This window comes from Pongo abelii, chromosome 18 (genome assembly GCF_028885655.2).
Source record: "Pongo abelii isolate AG06213 chromosome 18, NHGRI_mPonAbe1-v2.0_pri, whole genome shotgun sequence".
Lineage (NCBI taxonomy): Eukaryota > Metazoa > Chordata > Mammalia > Primates > Hominidae > Pongo > Pongo abelii.
The window spans coordinates 71,819,534-71,839,820 of NC_072003.2; the positions used below are offsets into that span (position 1 = coordinate 71,819,534).

The 20,287-nt window shown below is 44.0% G+C and overlaps 1 protein-coding gene across 1 annotated transcript in view; it reads left to right on the forward strand.

Annotated features, from left to right (window-relative positions):
- The window catches only part of PKD1L3 (polycystin 1 like 3, transient receptor potential channel interacting), a 79,589-nt gene that overhangs the window by 18,330 nt on the left and 40,972 nt on the right, over positions 1 to 20,287 (forward strand). The window contains 9 exon segments of the mRNA XM_024233814.2: positions 1,338 to 1,465; positions 1,557 to 1,683; positions 3,021 to 3,149; positions 3,933 to 4,164; positions 7,907 to 8,100; positions 11,313 to 11,543; positions 13,402 to 13,503; positions 14,094 to 14,272; positions 18,037 to 18,183. Coding sequence (XP_024089582.2) covers positions 1,338 to 1,465; positions 1,557 to 1,683; positions 3,021 to 3,149; positions 3,933 to 4,164; positions 7,907 to 8,100; positions 11,313 to 11,543; positions 13,402 to 13,503; positions 14,094 to 14,272; positions 18,037 to 18,183 — 1,469 coding nt within the window.

Below are 20,287 nucleotides of genomic sequence, written 5' to 3' on the forward strand. Positions count from 1 at the left end.
AAAAGATGCTCAACATCATTGGTCATTAGGGAGATGCAAATCAAAACTAAAATGAGATACCACTTAACACCCAAAAAGAAAGAAAATAACAAGTACCGGCAAGGATGCAGAGAACTTGCCACCCTATCCATTGTTCAATTGTAAAATGATGCAGCCACTTTGGAAAACAATTTGTCAGTTGCTTAAAATGTAAAAAAATAGAACTGCCATGTAACCTAGCAATTCTACTCCTGGTGTCTACCCAAGAGAGTTGAAAACGTGTCCATACAGAAACTTGTACACTCATGTTTGTAGCAGCATGGTTTAATAGCTAAATAACCAAAAAGTGGAGATAACCCACACATCTATGATCTAATGGATGGCTAAGTAGAATTTGGTCTATTCATACAGTGGAATATTATTCAGCAACAAAAAGGAATGAAGTCCTGGTACATGCTCCAATATGAGCTTTGAAAACATTATGCCAGGTGAAAGAAGCCCATCACAAAAGACTGTATGTTGTGATTCATTTATATGAAATGTCCCAAAGAGGCAAATCTGTAGACACAGAAAGTAGATTCATGGTTGCCTAGAGCTAGAGGGACTAGGGATGGGGGAATGGAGAGTGACTGCTAATGGGTACCAGGTTTATTTTATTTTATGAGACAGAGTCTCGCTCTGTTGCCCAGGCTGGAGTGCAGTGGCGTGATCTGGGCTCTCTGCAACCTCTGCCTCCCGGGTTTAAGCTATTCTTCCACCTCAGCCTCCCAAGTAGCTGAGACTACAGGCGCATACCACCATGCCTGTCTAATTTTTTGTACTTTTAGTAGAGACAGGGTTTCACAATGTTGGCCAGGTAGGTCTCAAACTTTTGACCTCAAGTGATCCACCTGTCTCAGCCTCCCAAAGTGCTGGGATTACAGGTGTGAGCCACCACACCCGGCCACCAGGTTTATTTTAGGGAGGATGAATCCTAAAATTAGATTGTGGTGATGGTTGCACAACCCTGCGAATATACTAACAATATTAAATTATATACTCTAAGTGGATGAATTGTTTATGTGAAAGTTATCTCAATAAAGCTGTCATTTAAAAACTCTATCATGAGCAGGTCTAGGGCAATTATATGATGAGGCAAAGGCATATTTCCTTGGCTGGCTCTCTTAGTTTGGTTCAAAGGATGGTAAGTCTTTAGCCAGGTTGCAAGTACTTTCTGTGAGATTCCAAGGCCCTCTCTAAGGAATACCACCCTTCGTTACAACACTGAAAATTCTCTTCCAATCTTCTCCAAAACATTATTTTACTAACATAAGACACTGAGGTTTTATAAGTCATACACTGTTTTCCTCTCCGTGCAGGTAGAAGACATCCTGGAAATGTCCTTGGTGGAGTTTGGGAATATCGGGGAAGCATTTCTAGAGCAGAACCAGTCTCCCGAGTCTTCAGTGACTTTGACCTCTTCCATTGCTACTCTGCTGCTGAGCAGGTTAATGGGAGGAAGGAATGGGGAGAGTTTCACTGTGTTTTTCACTTTCAGACATACAAAAATTGACTTCCATTTTAACTTTTCTCATTAGACAAAACATATCAACTTTACCGATGAGCTCTTACACTCTGGGTCACCCAGCCCCTGTGAGGCTAGGCTTTCCATCAGTTTCAGCTTTGAAGGAGCTCTTGAATAAACACCCAGGAGTTAATGTCCAAGTAAGTGTGAAATTGACTGTGATCAGAATGAAAATGGGATCTGATGGCCATATAGGCATTTGGGTGAAAGTCATGTACCATGAAATGTAAGCTGAACAGACCAGATCAGATGAGAGAGTTTATGTAGCATTCGTTTTTATTTTACACTGGCAGGGATAGAGGCCTCTTCAAAATGATCCATTGTAGAAGTTAGGAACATTAAACAGATTTCTGGATTTAACTAAATTTCTGTGTTGTAAGTTGAATTGATTTCAACTCTGCATTTTTTCTTTTGTTGTGTGTTTTGTTTTGTTTTGTTTTTTTGAGATGGAGTCTCAATCTGTCACCCAGGCTGGAGTGCAGTGGCACGATCTCCGCTCACTGCAACCTCTGCCTCCCAGGTTCAAGCGATTCCCCTGCCTCAGCCTCCCAAGTAGCTGGGATTACAGGCATGGGCCACCACGCCTGGCTAATTTTTGTATTTTTAGTAGAGGCGGGGTTTTGCCATGTTGGCCAGACTGGTCTCGAACTACGGACCTCAAGTGATTCACCCGCCTGAGCCTCCCGTAGTGCTGGCATTACAGGTGTGAGCCACCATGCCCGGCCTCTGCACTATTTACAAAAAGATGGGACTATCTAAATAATTGTTGACTCAGTATACCAACCCAGTCATATCAATATATTGTATTTCTTTCAGCAGTTACCTGACAGATATAAGTAGCATTGTCGCCTTACCCTGAAGAGCAGAATAGTTACTTCCTAGTAAAATAGAATCCTCTAGATGTAAAGATTGAAAATAATAATTCTGGGGGTCCTAAGTATAATTCATCTTTAATTTACTATTTCTCATAGAGGTTATAATGGGGAATGTTCTATCATTTGCGGTATTAGTAGGGGGCACATCCCAACATTTACTTTAATATATGATATCCAGCTGGGCGTGGTAGCTCAAGCCTATAATCTCAACACTTTGGGAGGCTGAGGCAGGCAGATTACTTGAAGCCAGGAGTTCAAGACCAGCCTGGCCAACATAGCGAAACTCCGTCTCTACTAAAAATACAAAAATTAGCCAGGCATGGTGGTGTGCATCTTTAGTCCCAGCTACTTGGGAGGCTGAGGCAGGAGAATTGCTTGAACCTGGGAGGTGGTGACTGCAGTGAGCCGAGGTCACGCCACTGCACTCCAGCCTGGTTGACAGAGCGTGCCTCTTTCTCAAAAAAAATAAATAAATAAAAATAAAAATAAATATATATACACACACACACGTGTATATACATATATATGAGATATATCTTTCTCTTGGGATGATTTAAAAATATTTCAGCAATGGATAAAACTGGACTTTTCTTTGTCTTTAGATAACAGGACTAGCTTTCAATCCCTTCAAGGATTTGGACAACAGAAACATTGTTGGAAGCATTGGAAGTGTGTTACTAAGCGCTGATCGAAAATTGCTCCAAGTCCATGATTTAATGGAGGACATTGAGGTAGGAACTGATCCTTAGGGAATAAAATAGAAGAGAATGGCTATTCTGGAACAGGATGGAAGGATGCAACAACTTAAAGGGAATTATGTTAGACTGATGGCAGTGGCATTATTTTGTTATTAACATCTTAGGAACTTTTACAAAGAGATACACCTTATCCTTAGAAAAAGTGTTTTAGAAGGCCGGGCGCAGTGGCTCATGCCTGTAATCCCAGCACTTTGGGAGGCTGAGGCAGGCAGATCACTTGAGGTCAGGAGTTCGAGACCAGCCTGGCCAACATGGTGAAACCTCATCTCTACTAAAAATACAAAAATTAACTGGCATGGTGGTGGGCGGCTGTTATCCCAGCTATTCTGGAGGCTAAGGCAGGAGAATAGCTTGAATCCAGGAGGTGGAGTTTGCAGTGAGCTGAGATCGCGCTGCTGCACACCAGCCTGGGCGACAGAGTAACACTTGGTCTCAAAAATAAGAAGAAGAATAAGAAGCGTTTTAGGTCTTGGACTATGTACTTATCCTTAACCCCAGCAGTATTAGCTACTAACATCCAATGAGGAAGACCTGGCTGGGCACAGTGGCTCATGCCTATAATCCTAGGATTTTGGGAGATTGAAGCGGGAGGATTGCTTGAGACCAGGAGTTCAAGACCAACCTGGCCAACATAGCAAGACCCCGTCTCAAAAAAAAGAGGAAGACCTAGGACGTTTCCTTACCTTATCAATATAAAGGATTTTGAAAGACATCAACGGATGGACCATTATATTGATTAACTGTCTCTTATTCTAGATCATGCTCTGGAGAAATGTTAGCGTGGAAACCCATCCCACCAGCCTCAACATGAGCACACGTCAGCTTACAATCACAGTGAACCTCACTTCCTTGGAGAAATCCCTGATAGTGAGCATAGATCCTGACAGTCCCCTTTTAATGACGCTCTACCTGGGGTTCCAGTATCAGCCTAACTGCACTCACTTCCACCTGAACATCACCCTTCCGAAGGATAAGGTGTGGCAAAAAGGTAAAACCCAATCAGCTGTCAGAAACTTACTTTGATTTCTTTTTGCCTAGGATGGAGTGCAGTGGCACCATCATTGTTGACTGCAGCCTCAAACTGTCAGGCTCGAGGGATCCTCCTGCGTTAGCCTCTTAAGTAGCTGGGACTACAAGTGCACACCACCATGTCTGGCTAATTTCTTAAAAAAAATGTTGTGGGCCGGGCGCGGTGGCTCATGCTTATAATCCCAGCACTTTGGGAGGCCGAGGCAGGTAGATCACGAGGTCAGGAGATCGAGACCACCCTGGCCAACACAGTGAAACCCTGTCTCTACTAAAAATACAAAAAAAAATTAGCCGGGTGAGGTGGCAGGCGCCTGTAGTCCCAGCTATTTAGGAGGCTGAGGCAGGAAAATGGCGTAAACCCGGGAGGCAGAGCTTGCAGTGAGCCGACATTGCGCCGCTGCACTCAAGCCTGGGTGACAGAGCCAGACTCTGTCTCAAAAAAAAAAAAAAAAAATTTGTGGAGACAGGGTCTTGCCATGTTGCCCAGGCTGGTCTTGAACTCCTGGCTTCAAGCAATCTTCCTGTCTCAGCCTCCTGAAGTACTGGGATTACAGACATGAGCTACTGCATGTGGCCATGTTTTTTTTCTTTTTTAAAAAAATTTTCATCTTGAGATAATTGTAGATTTGCTTGCAGTTATAAGAAATAACAGAGACAGGCCAGGTGCGGTGTCTCATACCTGTAATCCCAGCACTTTGGGAGGCCGAGGCAGGTGGATTACCTGAGGTCAGGAGTTGGAGACCAGCCTGGCCAACATGATGAAACCCCATCTCTGCTAAAAATACAAAAAATTAGCTGGGCGTGGTGGCGGGCACCTGTAATCCCAGCTACTTGGGAGGCTGAGGCAGAAGAATTGCTTAAACCCGGGAGGCAGAGGTTGCAGTGAGCCAAGATCGCACCATTGCGCTCCAGGCTACAGAGCAACACTCTGTCTTAAAAAAAAAAAAAAAAGACAGGTTGGGCACTCAGTGGCTCATGCCTGAAATCCCACTGTAATCCTAGCACTTTGGGAGGCAGAGGCAGGTGGATCAACTGAGGTCAGGAGTTTGAGACTACGCTTGCCCACACGGTGAAACCCCATCTCTACTAAAACTATAAAAATTAGCTGGTCATGGTGGTGCACACCTGTAATCCCAGGTACTCGGGAGGCTGAGGCATGAGAATCGCTTGAACCCAGGAGGCAGAGGTTGCAGTGAGCTGAGATTGTGCCACTGTAGTCCAGCCTGGGTGAAAGACCCTGCCTCAAAAAAAAAAAAAAAAGAACAGAAACAACTTGTATACCTCTCATCCAGTTTCTCTGAATGGCAGCATCTTGCATAACTAGAGTATACCACAACCAGAAAATAACATTAATACAATTGCTGATTTTATTCCGATTTCACCAGGTTTACAAGTACATTTCTATATGTGTGTGTATTGAGTCTTGTGTGACTTTACCACATGTGTAGACACATGTGACCATGAAATGCATTTTTTTAAAAGATTGATTATAGGATGGGTAAGGATATGTACGTAAGGAAGCAGATTTAGTAGGATGTTAATTGTAGAATCTGGTTAATGGTTATATGGTTATTCCCTGTAAAATTCTCTTTGTATGGTTGAAGATTTTCATAACATGTTGAGACCCACAGCAGAAGTAAGGCTCACAGCACCATGAGTTACATATACTTCACATTTATATATTGTAGATGACTATATATGAAATATGTCCTATGTATTTCAACTTTATTTCTAATCTTAGATTTGAGGAAGAAAGGCCTGATGATATCTCAGTAAGTCTTGGTATAAGATCAGAATGACTGTATTGTAGTTTAGAAAAGTTAAGAATTTCTGAGACATAACATTAAAGTTAAAAATGTCTGACCTGGTGTAGTCGCTCACCCCTGTAACGCCAGCACTTTGAGAGGCCCAGGCAGGAGGATCACTTAAGCCCAGGAGTTTGAGACCAGCCTGGGCAACAGAGTGAGACTCTGCCTCCACAAAAAAAAAAAAAAAAAAAAAAAAAAATTTAGCTGGGCGTGGTGGCGTGCACCTGTAGTCCTAGCTACTTGGGAGGCTGAGGCAAGAGAATCGCTTGAGCCAAGGAGTTCAAAGCTGCAATGAGTTTTGATGATACCACTGCACTCCAGCCTGGGTGACAGAGCAAGACACCGTCTCTAAAAAATAAAAATTCCTGATATATATAAATAGTACCCAGATATACTTGATCAAAAACATGCTCTGTGAGTATCAACTTTAGTACCGAAAAGTCTTAATAAGAGCTACACTTTTGTATTTATTTTTACGCTGGGAAAAATCTGGAGAAAGCATGCTACAGTGTCTCGTCATGACCACCTTCCATATTGAAAAGAACTTTCTCTGGCTCTCGCATGGGCCCCGCTCACACAGGAACAATCACTTTTAAGTTCTTGCTTTTAGGCAAAGTCCCTGAGGCAGCAATGCTCACTACCAGGCTGCCCACTATAGAGTTTGTGTGAATTATCAACGGGCCCTTCCCAATTCCAAAGGTGTACTCAGTTTTGGTTTTGTTTCTGTTTTGAGACAGAGTCTCACTGTGTCGCCCAGGGTGGAACGCAGTGGTGCGATCACGGCTCACTGCAGCCTCCGCCTCCTGGGCTCAAGCGATTCTCTTGCCTCAGCCTCCCAAGCAGCTGGGACTGCAGGTGCGTATACCACCACGCCTGGCTAATTTTTTGTATTTTTAGTAGAGACAGGGTTTTGCCATGTTCGCCAAGCTAGGTCTCAAACTCCTGGGCTCAAATAATCCTCCTGCCTTAACCTCCCAAAGTGCTTGGATTATAGGCCTGAGCCACTGCACCTGGCCATGCACTCAGTTTTTCTTGCTGATCTTGGCAATGATATGTCATTCAGAGCTGGAAGGGGCCTTCGGGAACCTTTTTTTGAGAGACAGGACTATTCGAAAGATGAGAAAGCTGAGGCCAGAGAGACTGGGTGACTCGCCGTAGCCCCTACCAGCCAGCTGGTGACAGAGCCAGGCCCGACCTCCAGTCCCTGGCGTGCAGTCCTGGGCTTTGTTCCTGAAGCCACCCTATCCCTATCTTTGCTTCACCCTGGTGTTTCTTTTGTTACCTTAGTCTTCTATCTGCTAACTTAGGTGTGTGATCATTTCATTTTTCTAAACCTCGTAATACATTCTAAATCATTAAACCTAAATGTCCACATGCCAAAAGAATATAATTCTTTTTTTTTTTTTTTTGAGACAAAATCTCACTCTGTTGCCCAGGCTAGGGTATAGTGGTGCGATTTCAGTTCACTGCAACTTCCACCTCCCAGGTTCAAGCAATTTTCCTGCCTCGACCTCCTGAGTAGCTGGGATTACAGGCTCACATCACCACACCCCACTAATTTTTGTATTTTTAGTAGAGATGGGATTTCACCATGTTCACCAGGCTGGTCTTGAACTCTTGACCTCAAGTGATCCGCCTGCCTCAGCTTCCCAAAGTACTGGGATTATAGGCGTGAGCCACCACACCTGGCCAAAAGACTATAGTTCTTTACTGGAACAGCAGTAATCCAGAGCCCGGGATTGTATCACTGGTCATTTTCTTTCAAATCATTTGTGACTCTAGTTTTATCGTGGTCTCATTTGTAAAATATTAATAATAGATCGTTTAGAAGAGAGGTTCAATGGTGTTTTTGTTCCATTTGATATACAAGTAAGCACTTTTCTTTGTTCTAAGATGAGGAGTACACGTGGGTGCTGACTCCAGAGCATCTACAGCATGGGATTGGCACCTACTATATCACAGCTGTGCTGAGTGAGAGGCAGGAGGGTGCTCAGCAGACACCCAGCTTGGTCTCGGTCATCACGGCCGTCACTCAGTGTTATTACTGGGAGATCCACAACCAGACATGGAGCAGCACCGGATGCCAAGTAAGAAACTGAGCCGCTTCTTGGGCCTCTCTTCCGCTGTAGCCACCTTTAAGCCCAAAGCATCCATTATCTCATTTGGGGCAGCCCAGAAAGAAAAATAATCAGGAGGTTTGAAATAACTCTGCCTGGGCAAAAGGAGGGAGGAGGGTTGTGTGTGGTGGGCAGGGAGGGTGTGCCTCTTTGAAGCAGGAGCAGCTTTGTGCTTTATCTTTGTGATTTCTTTCTCAAACACAGTCCAGGGTGGATCTGACAATTGAGAATAAAATAGCGTGTGGAAGCCATAAAATTCTACAGTATTAAATATGTTGTGGGTGGGTAAAATGAAACCTCTTGCTAAACGAAAGAGAACTTTCGTAGCTCAAGAAATACATTCTCAGATTCTTGTACATTCCAAGCCAGGTGAGGACAGGTTGTCACTTTTGTCATTATCACCTTGTTCCTGGTGTCCAACTGCTTTAAACCAGCACTATTATATTTGCACACTCGTGATTCTGTGAGATCCTGCCTGATGAAAGTCCTGGTTTGGTTGCTCAAAGAATGTGGTATAAGGTCTTGCAAATCAGGAAGCTGTCCTAAAAGGAGCTGAGAAAGTGCCATCTAGATTGGGAAGAGAAGGAAAGATAATTTTTTTTTTTTTTGAGGTGGGATCTCATTCTGTCCCTCAGGCTGGAGTGCAGTGGCATGATCACGGCTTACTGCAGCCTCAACCTCCTGGGCTGAAAAGATCCTCCTGCCTCAGCCTTTCAAGTAGTGGGGACCACAGGCAGGTGCCACCATGCCTGGCTAATGTTTTAGATTTTTAGACAGAGTCTCGCCATGTTGCCCATGCTGGTCTTGGACTTCTGAGCTCAAGTAATCCTCCCACCTGCACTTTGGGAGGCCAGAAAGAGGATGATGATGATGATGACTTTTAGACGGAGTTTCGCTCTTGTTGCCCAGGCTGGAGTGCAATGGCACGATCTCGGTTCACTGCAACCTCCGCCCTGCTGGGCTCAAGCGATTCTCCTGCCTCAGCCTCCCCAGTAGCTGAGATTACAGGCATGCACCACCACGCCCAGCTAATTATTGTTTTTTTTGTTTTTTTTGTTTTTTTTTTTTTGAGACGGAGTCTCTCTCTATTGGCCAGGCTGGGGTGCAGTGGTGCAATCTTGGCTCACTGCAAACTCCACTTCCCGGGTTCACGCCATTCTCCTACCTCAGCCTCTCAGGTAGCTGGGACTACAGGCGCCCACCACCGCGCCCGGCTAATTTTTTGTATGTTTAGTAGAGACGGGGTTTCACCGTGTTAGCCAGGATGGTCTCGATCTCCTGGCCTCATGTGATCTGCCCGCCTCGGCCTCCCAAAGTGCTGGGATTACAAGCGTGAGCCACTGCGCCCAGCCTAATTATAGTATTTTTAGTAGAGACGGGGTTTCTCCATGTTGGTCAGGCTGATCTCAAACTCCCGACCTCAGGTGATCTGCCCGCCTTGGCCTCCCAAAGTGCTGGAATTACAGGCATGACAGAGAGAGGATTCTTAGGAAGGCATCTGCACCATTCATAGCCTCAGGCAGTCATAGCTGGACAATGGCTATCAAGCAAATCTACAATCAGCTTGTTAAAATGTAGATTCTGAAGCAGTGGCTCTGGTCAGGCCTTTCTAACAAGCTCCCAGCTGATCCCAGTGCTGCTTGTTAGGGAAACCATACTTTGAATAGAGAAGCTTGAGAGCTTTTCTGTTCTCACAGCACAGACCCGTTGACTGCAGAAGGCATCGGATACTTCCCACCTCCTTGAAGCACTTTGAAGTGCTTGGACTCCGTGAAAGGAATTGAGCTGCCTCAAATACAGCACAAGAGTTCTTCCAAAGGCAGACTAGATTGGGCCTCCAGGACTTAACTCTGTGCCATGGAAAGAAGTAGTCGTAATGACAGTACTGGAGGCTTTTCACCCACGAAACCAAACACAGAACTGGTAGCTTCCATGTAATCACCTACTGACATATTTTTAAATATTATGCAGAAATGTTCCAACATATGGAAAGTCCTAAAGAATAATAGAAAACATTGAATGCACATTCAGCTTTATCAAAGTTAGTATTTTGCTCTGCTTCAGATTTTCTTAAATAATAAAACACTCATGAATAATTGAAGCCCTCTGTGTATCCCTCTCTAGTCTCTCTCCTTCCTTCCCTTCCACCAAAGGGTAACTACTGGCCTGAATTTGAGGGGGAAATTCATTCTTTCACCAAATATTTATTGAGTGTCTTCTACGTGCCATGCCCAAGTCTAGGAACTATAGAGACACAGCAATGAACAAGACAATATCCTCATGAACTGACATTCTGGAGAGGGAAATTGACAATGAATAGATAAATAAGTATTTTGCATGCTTCTTAGGCTTTGTGCAAATGGCATTATACTGTACATATCTCTTGTTTTATTCACTTAGCATTTATCCATGTTGATGCATGTACCTCTAATGCATCCATTTTTTTAAATTTTTATATTTATTTATTATTTATTCATTTTGGAGAGAGTCTTGCCCTGTCGCCCAGGGTGGAATGCAGTGGTGTGATCTCAGCTCATTGCAACCTCTGCCTCTCAGATTCAAGCAATTCTCCTGCCTCAGCCTCCCAAGTAGCTGGGACTACAGGCATGTGCCTCCATGCCTGGCTAATTTTTATATTTTTAGTAGAGATGGGGTTTTACCATGTTGTCCAGGTTGGTCTCAAACTCCCAGCCTCAGGTGATCCACCTGCCTCAGCCTCCCAAAGTGCTAGAATTACAGATGTGAGCCACCACACCCGGCTAATTCATTCATTTTTAACTGCTGTATAGAATTCCATCAGTTTGCCTCTGCTTACTTGTGTACTTGTTAATTTGTATGTTCTGCTATTGAACATGTAAGTTGTTTCCTATTTTTGATAATTATAAACAAAGGTGACAAAACATTCCTTTTCGTATATCTTTATACACATGTGCACCGTTCCCCTAGAACATACATACACTCAGAACTGAAATTGCAGGATTCAAAGAGTTTGTGCTGCTTCAGCTGTCCTAGATGTTGCTAAATTGCTTTCCACATTGGTTATACCAATTTACGCCATCACCAGCTGTGAATGAGAGAACCAGCTACCTCTTTCCATCTCTAAATTGCTGGTGTTTGTTTTATGTCTGTCCCCTCCTTAGCACTCTGTCTGACTAGAATCAACGTCTTGATTCTAATTCCAGGTTGGGCCACAGAGCACAATTCTGAGGACACAGTGTCTCTGTAACCACCTGACCTTCTTTGCCAGCGACTTCTTTGTCGTGCCCAGGACCGTGAATGTTGAAGACACGATCGAACTGTTCCTTCGCGTGACCAACAATCCTGTTGGGGTGTCACTGCTGGCCAGCCTTTTAGGATTTTATGTGATCACAGTTGTGTGGGCTTGGAAAAAGGATCAAGCAGATATGCAGAAGGTAATGAGATTTTGATTTCAACAGATTTGCCATGATGTCTTGAGTAATTAAGATGAGGGAAAAAAACACCTTTGTCAAAAGAAGCAGGAAGCCTGTTACTGGAAAGCATAGAAATTCAAGTGAAACTTTTCTTAAATTTATCTTCATATCTACTGTCTCAAGACCTGAGAACTTTTTCTCTGCATTTTTTTTCCTTTGGTTCCAAGATTGGACCCTTGTAGGACTCCTTTTAGGACATGAATGAGCCAAAAGAAAACACTAGCCAGGTACAGTGGTGGCTCATGCCTGTAATTCCAACACTTTGGGAGGCCAGGGCAGGAGGATGACTTGAGCTCAGGAGTTCAAGGCCAGCCTGGGCACCATAGCAAGACCTTGTCTCTACTAAAAATTTAAAAAAAAAAAAAAAAATGAGTCTGGTATAGTGGTGCATGCTTGTAGTCCCAGCTACTTGGGCAGCTGAGGTGGGAAGATCACTTGAGCCCAGGAGCCTTGAGGCGCAGTGAGCTATTGTGCCACTTTACTCCAGCCTGGGCAACAGAGACCCAGTCTCCAAAAAGAAAAAGAAAAGACCTAGAGAGCTTAACTAAAGTCAAATGCAAGTTTATCTTACTTTATACATTGGATATGAAAGTTATATGTAAGTTGGCAGGGTGCAGTGGCTCACACCTGTAATCCCAGCACTTTGGGAGGCTGAGGCAGGTGGATCACCTGAGGTCTGAGGTCAGGAGTTTGAGACCAGCCTGGCCAACATGGTGAAACCCTGTCTCTACAAAAATACAAAAATTAGCCAGGTGTGGTGGCACACGCCTGTAATCCCAGCTACTCAGGAGGCTGAGGCAGGAGAATTGCTTGAGCCCAGGAGACAGAGGTTTCGGTGAGCCGAGATCATGCCACTGTACTCCAGCCTGGCCAACAGAGTGAGACTCCGTCTAAAAAAAAAAAAAAAAAGAAAGTTATATGTAAATCAAATTATAACTTAATGTAACCGATCAGGTGAGGTGGCTCATGCCTATAATCCCAGCACATTGGGAGGCCAAGGCAGGTGAATCACTTGAGGTCAAGAGTTCAAGACCAGCCTGGCCAACATGGTGAAACCCTGTTTCTACTAAAAATACAAAAATTAGCTGGCTGTGGTGGCGCACGTCTGTAGTCCCAACTATTCAGGAGGCTGAGGTGGGAGGATCACTTGAACCTGGGAGGTGGAGGTTGCAGTGAGCCGAGAATGCACCACTGCACTCCACCTGGGCAACATAGCCAGACTCCGTCTCAAAAAATAAAAATAAAAATATAACTATAATATACAAGAAATTTATATGGCATGTTTTTTGAAACAAAAATCTTTTGACAGCCGCCTCTTTCCATGTGTGTGTTCTTCCTATGTTTTCTTACACTTGGAAATTCTAGAATACGCCAAGTGTTCATTTCTTGTTGCCCTGGGTGTAGGGTTGTCAGCATTAGTAAGCAAAAATACAGGCTACCTAGTTAAATTTGCATTTTAAATAAATAGTGCATCGTTAGTGTAAGCGTGCCCCAAATTATTCATAGTTTATCTGAAATGCAAATTTAGCTGGGTATTCTCTGTTATCTGGTGACTGTACCTAAGTGGGAGGGAGGTGGAAGGATTTAGAGGCCCAAGACCTGATCGGGTGATTCTATGACTATTTCACTTGAGAGGCACAGGCCCTGGAGGTTCAGGCCTCATCCCCACTTTAGTGGCTTAGGTCTGCTCATGTGTCTGTCTGCTTTCTGCAGGGCTGCCACACCTGCCAGAGTGCATCCTCCTGCTCCTCAGCTGGAGGAGGCAGGAGCTATACCAAGGGGAGGCCTAGTAAGTTGCATGGTTCTGCTTTTCTTGCAGGTGAAGGTCACTGTCCTGGCTGATAATGACCCCAGCGCTCAATTTCACTACCTTATTCAGGTCTACACCGGATATCGAAGAAGGGCTGCTACAACAGCTAAGGTTAATGAAATAAATGTTCTTCACATTGCCTTGTGTCTTCTGCCATATGAGACACACTCTGAGTTGGTGATATCCTGGCAACCAATAGCACTTTAAAAGAGATCAGAGATTGGTATTTTCTAGTTCTAAACTGTACATGTGGGCCACACATGGGGGCTCACACCTGTAATCCCAACACTTTGGGAGGCCAAGGTGGGGAGGTCACCTAAGGTCAGGAGTTTGAGACCAGCCTGGCCAACAAGGTGAAACCCCTTCTCTACTAAAAATGCAGAAATTAGCTGAGCGTGATGGCCCATACCTGTAATCACAGCTGCTCAGGAGGTTGAGGCACGAAAATTGCTTCAACTTGGGAGGCAGAGGTTGCAGTGAGCCAAGATCACACCACTGCACTCCAGCCTGGGTGACAGAGCTAGACTTCGTGTCAGAAAAAATATATATATACTGCATATATGAAGAATTATCTATGCTTGTCTAAGATCCGAAAGACTTCGTTTAAATAGTTTTCTATGTCTTCGTCTTTCTCCTTAAGGATAAACCCAAAGAATTGTGTTAAAATTCCTTATATTTTATCTTTCCCTGTCTCATTGTAGGTTGTCATCACCCTCTATGGATCAGAGGGACGGAGTGAGCCCCATCACCTCTGTGACCCCCAGAAGGCAGTCTTTGAACGAGGGGGCCTGGATGTCTTCCTTCTCACCACTTGGTCCTCTCTAGGGGACCTGCACAGCCTTCGGCTCTGGCATGACAATTCTGGCATCAGTCCCTCCTGGTGAGTACTTACATCCTGTTGGCTGTTGCTGCTGCTTTGTGGATCCAAGAGAGAAGAAAGCAGATCACCACCATAAATCACAGTAAAGCTTTGAGCCAAATAGTAACAAATGACTATTAGATTTCAATTTTAAAGCTGTCTACAAAGAATAAGCCCTGGAAAGAAGTGTGAGAGATTAACAATGTGATTTTTTTTTGGATAGTAGAATAATAGATGCTTTGTTTTCTCTAATTTCATTTTCATTGTCATGATTGTGAACAGCAAATAACACCAATGAAACATTGCCTGAAAGTGCCACAAATTAAAAGTATTTCTAAATATGAAAAAATATCCTTAAAGACTAACTTTAGTAAACAACTATCCACTGACAGTCAAACTTTGGGTCAAATTTAAGAGCTTAAGGGCAGGGCGCAGCCGCTCACGCCTATAATCCCAATACTTTGGGAGGCCAAGGCAGGAAGATCACTTGAGCCAGGAGTTTGAGAACAGCCTGAGCAACATAGGAAGACCCCACCTCTACAAAAAAAATTCAAAAAAAATCGCCAGGCATCGTTGTGTGCAACTATAATCCCAGCTACTAAGGAGACTGAAGTGGGAGGATAACTTGAGCCTCAGAGGTTGAAGCCGCAGTGAGCATTTCTGCACCACTGCACACCAGCCTGGGCAACAGCAAGACCCTGTCTTGGGGGGAAGGAAAAAAAAAAAGTCAAGATCTTAAGGAAGGAGAAAGAATTACTGTATGAGATGTGCCTGAAGAGTTAGAGAAATAACTAGACGATGATAAAGTCCTTGAACCTAACATGTGTTAGGTTCGAATGATTCAGTATCTTCCTTCAGCAGCATCCAGAATTAGGAGAGGTGCTAGAGAAAGTAGATGATACAATTAATTAAGAATGAAGATTACTGATTCCTTGGAGAAAAAAGAGAAAAATGAAGTGGAAGTCTTAAGGCTCAGGCAGTCAATCTGTTGCCACATGTTGCCCACCCACAAAGAGCATGCAGTCTGCCTAAACTTGTTAGCAAAATATGTTTTTCCCCTTAGGCTAGATGTACCAGCCACTGGGCTGGTGGAGCCTAATAACTTCCTTGCTGCTTCCATTCTGTTCCAGTATGCACAAATCAGCTTGTAAACCATCCTTCCAGTTTTATTTAAAAAGGTGAATAATGTATAGTAAGCACTTGAAAAGAAGTTCAACGTGGTTAGTCATCAGTAAATGAAAATGACAGCACTAGCCGTCCATCAGAATGGCTTAAATTAAAAATTCTCACAAAAGGCCAGGCACGGTGGCTCACACCTGTAATCCCAGCACTTTGGGAGGCAGAGGCGGCGGATCACTTGAGGTCAGGAGTTCGAGACCAGCCTGGCCAAAATGGTGAAACCCTGTCTCTACTAAAAATACAAAAATTAGCTGGGCGTGGTGGCAAATGCCTGTAATCCCAGCTACTCAGGAGGCTGAAGCAGGAGAATTGCTTGAACCTGGGAGGCAGAGATTGCGGTGAGCAGAGATGGTGCCACCGCACTCCAGCCTGGCAACAGAGTGAGACCATCTCCAAAGAAAAAAAAATTGTCACAAAACCAAGTTTAGGGGAGGATGGGGAGCAACTGAAACACTCACACACCCCTAGTGAGAGTGTAAAATGGTATGGCCACTTCAGAGAACAGCTTGCCAGTTTCTTGTGAAGTTAAACATACACTGACCACGTGACCCAGAAATCACACTCATAGGTATTTACCCAAGATAAACAAAAGCGTGTCCACTGCGAGACCTGTACACATATATTCATAGCAGCTTTATTAATAGCCCAAAACAGAAAACATCACAGATGTCTATCGAATGAATAAACAAATGTTAGTATATTCATTCAATGCAATACTACTCAATGAAAAGGAAACAATTGTCACATATGACAACATGGATGAATTTTTTTAAATTATGCTTAGTGAAAGAAGATATACATAAAGGATGTATAGGCCAGACACGGTGGCTCACACCTCTAATCTCAGCACTTTGGGAGGCCAAGGTGGTTAGATCACTTGAGGTCAGGAGTTTGAGACCAGCCTGGGCAACATGATGAAATTCTGTCTCTACAAAAAAAATATAAAAATTAGCTGGGCCTAATGGCTCATGTCTGTACTCCCAGCTACTTGGGGGGCTGAGGCAGGAGAATCACTTGAGCCCAAGAGGTGAAGGTTGCAGTGAGCCAAGATTGCACCACTGCACTCCAGCCTGAGCAACAGAGCGAGACCCTGTCTCAAAAAAATAATATATATATATAAAAATATATATAAATATAAATATATAAATATATATATTTATATATATTTAGCATATGATTCCACACATATGAAATTCCATAAAAGGCTAACTATTCCATAAAGACAGAGGACAGCAGATCATTGTTCTCCTAGGGCCAGGAGTGAGGGGCCAGGAGGTGACTGGAAGGAGGGATAGGGAGCTTTTGGGGGTGATATTTTGATGGTGCTGCTGTATAAACGTTTGTCAAAATACATTGAACTGGCCAGGCGTGGTGGCTCATGCCTGTAATCCCAGCACTTTGGGAGGCCAGGACGGGTGGATCATGAGATCAGGAAATCGAGACCATCCTGGCTATAACACAGTGAAACCCCATCTCTACTAAAAATACAAAAATTAGCCGGGCGTGGTGGCTCCTGCCTGTAGTTCCAGCTACTTTGGAGGCTGAGGCAGGAGAATCGCTTGAACCCAGGAGGTGGAGGTTGCAGTGAGCCGAGATCGCGCCACTGCACTCCAGCCTGTGTGAGAGAGTGAGACTCCGTCTCAAAAAAAAAAAAAGATTTTGACCAGAGAAATTTGACCTGTGTGACAAACACAGACCCTTGGGGAAAATAGCATCATTACAGTAAAGGAGGAGGTTTGCCGATTAGTTGTGAGGTGAAATCAAATAGGTTGAATAATCAGGTGTCCCAGAGGACAGGGGTGTGAACGGCTGAAGTTAGCACAGACATTAGTGATAAAACACTGGTTGGGAAAACGATGAACTCTCAGGGCCTATGGCTCTGTGAAGTGGAGATGAGGCCTATGAAACGGAGATGAGACTAAGTAGAGTGAGAAGTCATTAATGTAAACATTAAAGACTACACCCCATTTATGCCCCCTGATGATGAAAGGCAGACGGGATATTTGAAAAGGTGGCAAGCCACTGTCACATATGGGACAGAGAAAGGTTATAAAAAGTATAGATACATACCGATCTATTCATAGGTGAGAAAGGTTTGCAGTCTGGTGTCTGGTACATGAACTCCCTTAGAAGTTGGGAAGGGAAAGATCTACTCTCATTTCTTTTTGTTTTTTTGAGACAGAGTCTCATTCTGTCACCCAAGCTAGAATGCAGTGGTGCAATTTCAACTCACTGCAGGCTTGACCTCCTGGGCTCAAACAATCCTTCCACCTCAGCCTCCCAAGTAGCTCAGGACTACAGGTGCACACCACCACACCCAGCTAATTTTTATATATTTTGTGGAGTTGGGATTTTGCCATGTTGCCCAAGCCGTGCTCAAATGCCCGAGCTCAAGCAATGCGCCTGCCTCAGCCTCACAAAGTGCTGGGATTATAGGTATATGCCACCATGTCTGGCCTCAACTTTCCTTCCTTTCCTTAGTTCTTGCCTTGCAATGAAACAGTTCATTTACTTGGACAGCTTACCAATGGTCTGAGATTACATCTTACTACAAACAACTGATTCGAGCCCACCTCCCTAACGTGATTATCTTCATTTTACTATAGGTATGTCAGCCAGGTAATTGTCTGTGACATGGCAGTTAAGAGGAAGTGGCATTTCCTGTGCAATTGCTGGCTGGCTGTGGACCTCGGAGACTGTGAGCTTGACAGGGTCTTCATCCCAGTTTCAAAGAGAGAGCTCTTTTCCTTTAGGTACTGTTGGAAAATTACTATTAACAGTGAATATTGATGTTCACTATTAATTGAATTGTTCACTGTTGAATTGTTTTTAATGCAAATTAACATTTTATTAATGTATTATTTCAAACATACATAAGCATTACTGTTGTGGTTGTAAATGGTGTAACCATTACCTTAAAAATCAGAAGGAAGACAAAAAGATTTGCAGTATAAAAATTATAAATATTGCTCTTATTTTCTGAAACTGTTTACCTAGAGAATCATTTATAAATTTACTAAGATAACTAGGAATAAAACAATCACTCAGATCGATGGAGTATAAAAAGGATACCACTAATTCTATGATGCAAATATTTATGAGAACAAAATATAAAAATAAAGGAAAGTATGAGAGGGCCTTCAACTGACTTTCAAAGACACTAGTAAACTGGCCAGCCACCGTGACTCACGCTTGCCATCCCTGCAGGGAGGGTGAGGCATGCAGATCACTTGAGGTCAGGAGTTCAAGACCAGCCTAGCCAACATGGCAAGACCTATTAAAAATACAAAAATTAGCCAGGCGTGGTGGTGCACACCTGCAATCCCAGCTACTCGGGAGGCTGAGGCAGGAGAACTGCTTGAACCTGGGAGGCAGAGGTTGCAGTGAGCCAAGATTGCCACTGCACTCCAGCCTGGGCAACGGAGCGAAACTCCATCTCAAAAAATGGAAAGATGCTAGTAAACCAAAATAATTAAAGCCACGTGGTACTGGTGAAGTCACAGACCAGGAGGACGGTATAATGTACATATCGACTTCTGTATCTTTCTAGGTATCCGTGTATCTTACTATGTCTCCTGAATGCTAAAGATGAGAATATACCTCTGCTATCTGACCTTCTTCTTAACTTCAGCTTTCTGGTTCAATATTAGGGCTCTCGGCTTTTTCCTCAAGGGAACAAGATGGCATTTTTTCCTCATGGGAACAAGATGATTGCAAGAGGCCCAAACACCATGTCCCAGCCGGGCATGGTGGCTCATGCCTGTAATCCCAGCACTTTGGGAGGCCGAGCTGGGCAAATCACTTGAGGCCAGGAGTTTGAGACCAGCCTGGCCAACATAGCAAAACCCCATCTCTACCAAAAGTACAAAAATTAGCCAGACGTGGTAGCATGAGACTGTAGTCCCAGCTACTTGGGAAGCTGAGTCAGAAGAGTGACTTGAACCCAGGAAGCAGAAGTTGCAGTGAGCCGAGATAGAGCCACTGCGCTCCAGCCTCAGCGACAGAGAGAGACCCTGTTTCAAAACAACAACAACAAAACCAACCAACCAGACACCACGTCCTTACATTAAAATGCCTAAAGGCAAAAAACATGGGACTGTTTCTTCTGGGACTTGACTCCCAGAACAAACAAGAAATGTGTATTTCTTGTTTCCCCTCCCTAGATGTCCAGAACAGCAAGAAATGTGTTATTTCTCTATTAAGATCTGCTCCAATTATAATTGCTGCATAAGAAATTACTCCCAAAACTGAGAGTGGATTAAAACAACCATGTTACTTTTCTCCTGGTTTTGTGGGTCAGAAATTCAGTGAGGCCATGGCTGGGGAGTTTTCCCTTGGGGTCTTTCATCCTGGCTGGGTCTGTTACTCATTTGTAAGCTCCTCTGTGTTAGATTTCCAAAAATGATTCACTCATAAAATCAGCAGGGGGCGCTGGCTGTCAACTGAGAGCTCATCTGTGGCTGTCAACAAAGCACCTATGTATGGCTTCTGCGTGGCAACCTCAGGAGAGTGGCATTTTTCATAGGGGTGGCTGTCTCCCTCCAGAATGGGCAGTTCAACAGAACTAAGTAGGGGCTTTAGCCTTTTATGTCCTAACTTTGAAAATCAGATTCAAGGGGAAGGGCCAAGATACGGTGTCTCTCCTGTAATCTCAACACTTTGGGAGGCTGAGGTGGGCAGATCACCTGAGGTCAGGAGTTCGAGACCAGCCTGGCCAACATGGTGAAACCTCTTCTCTACCAAAAATACAAAAATTAGCCATGCGCAGTGGTGCATGCCTGTAGTCCCAGCTACTGGGGAGGCTAAGGCAGGGAGGTTGAACCCGGGAGGCCGAGGCTGCAGTGAGCTGAGATCATG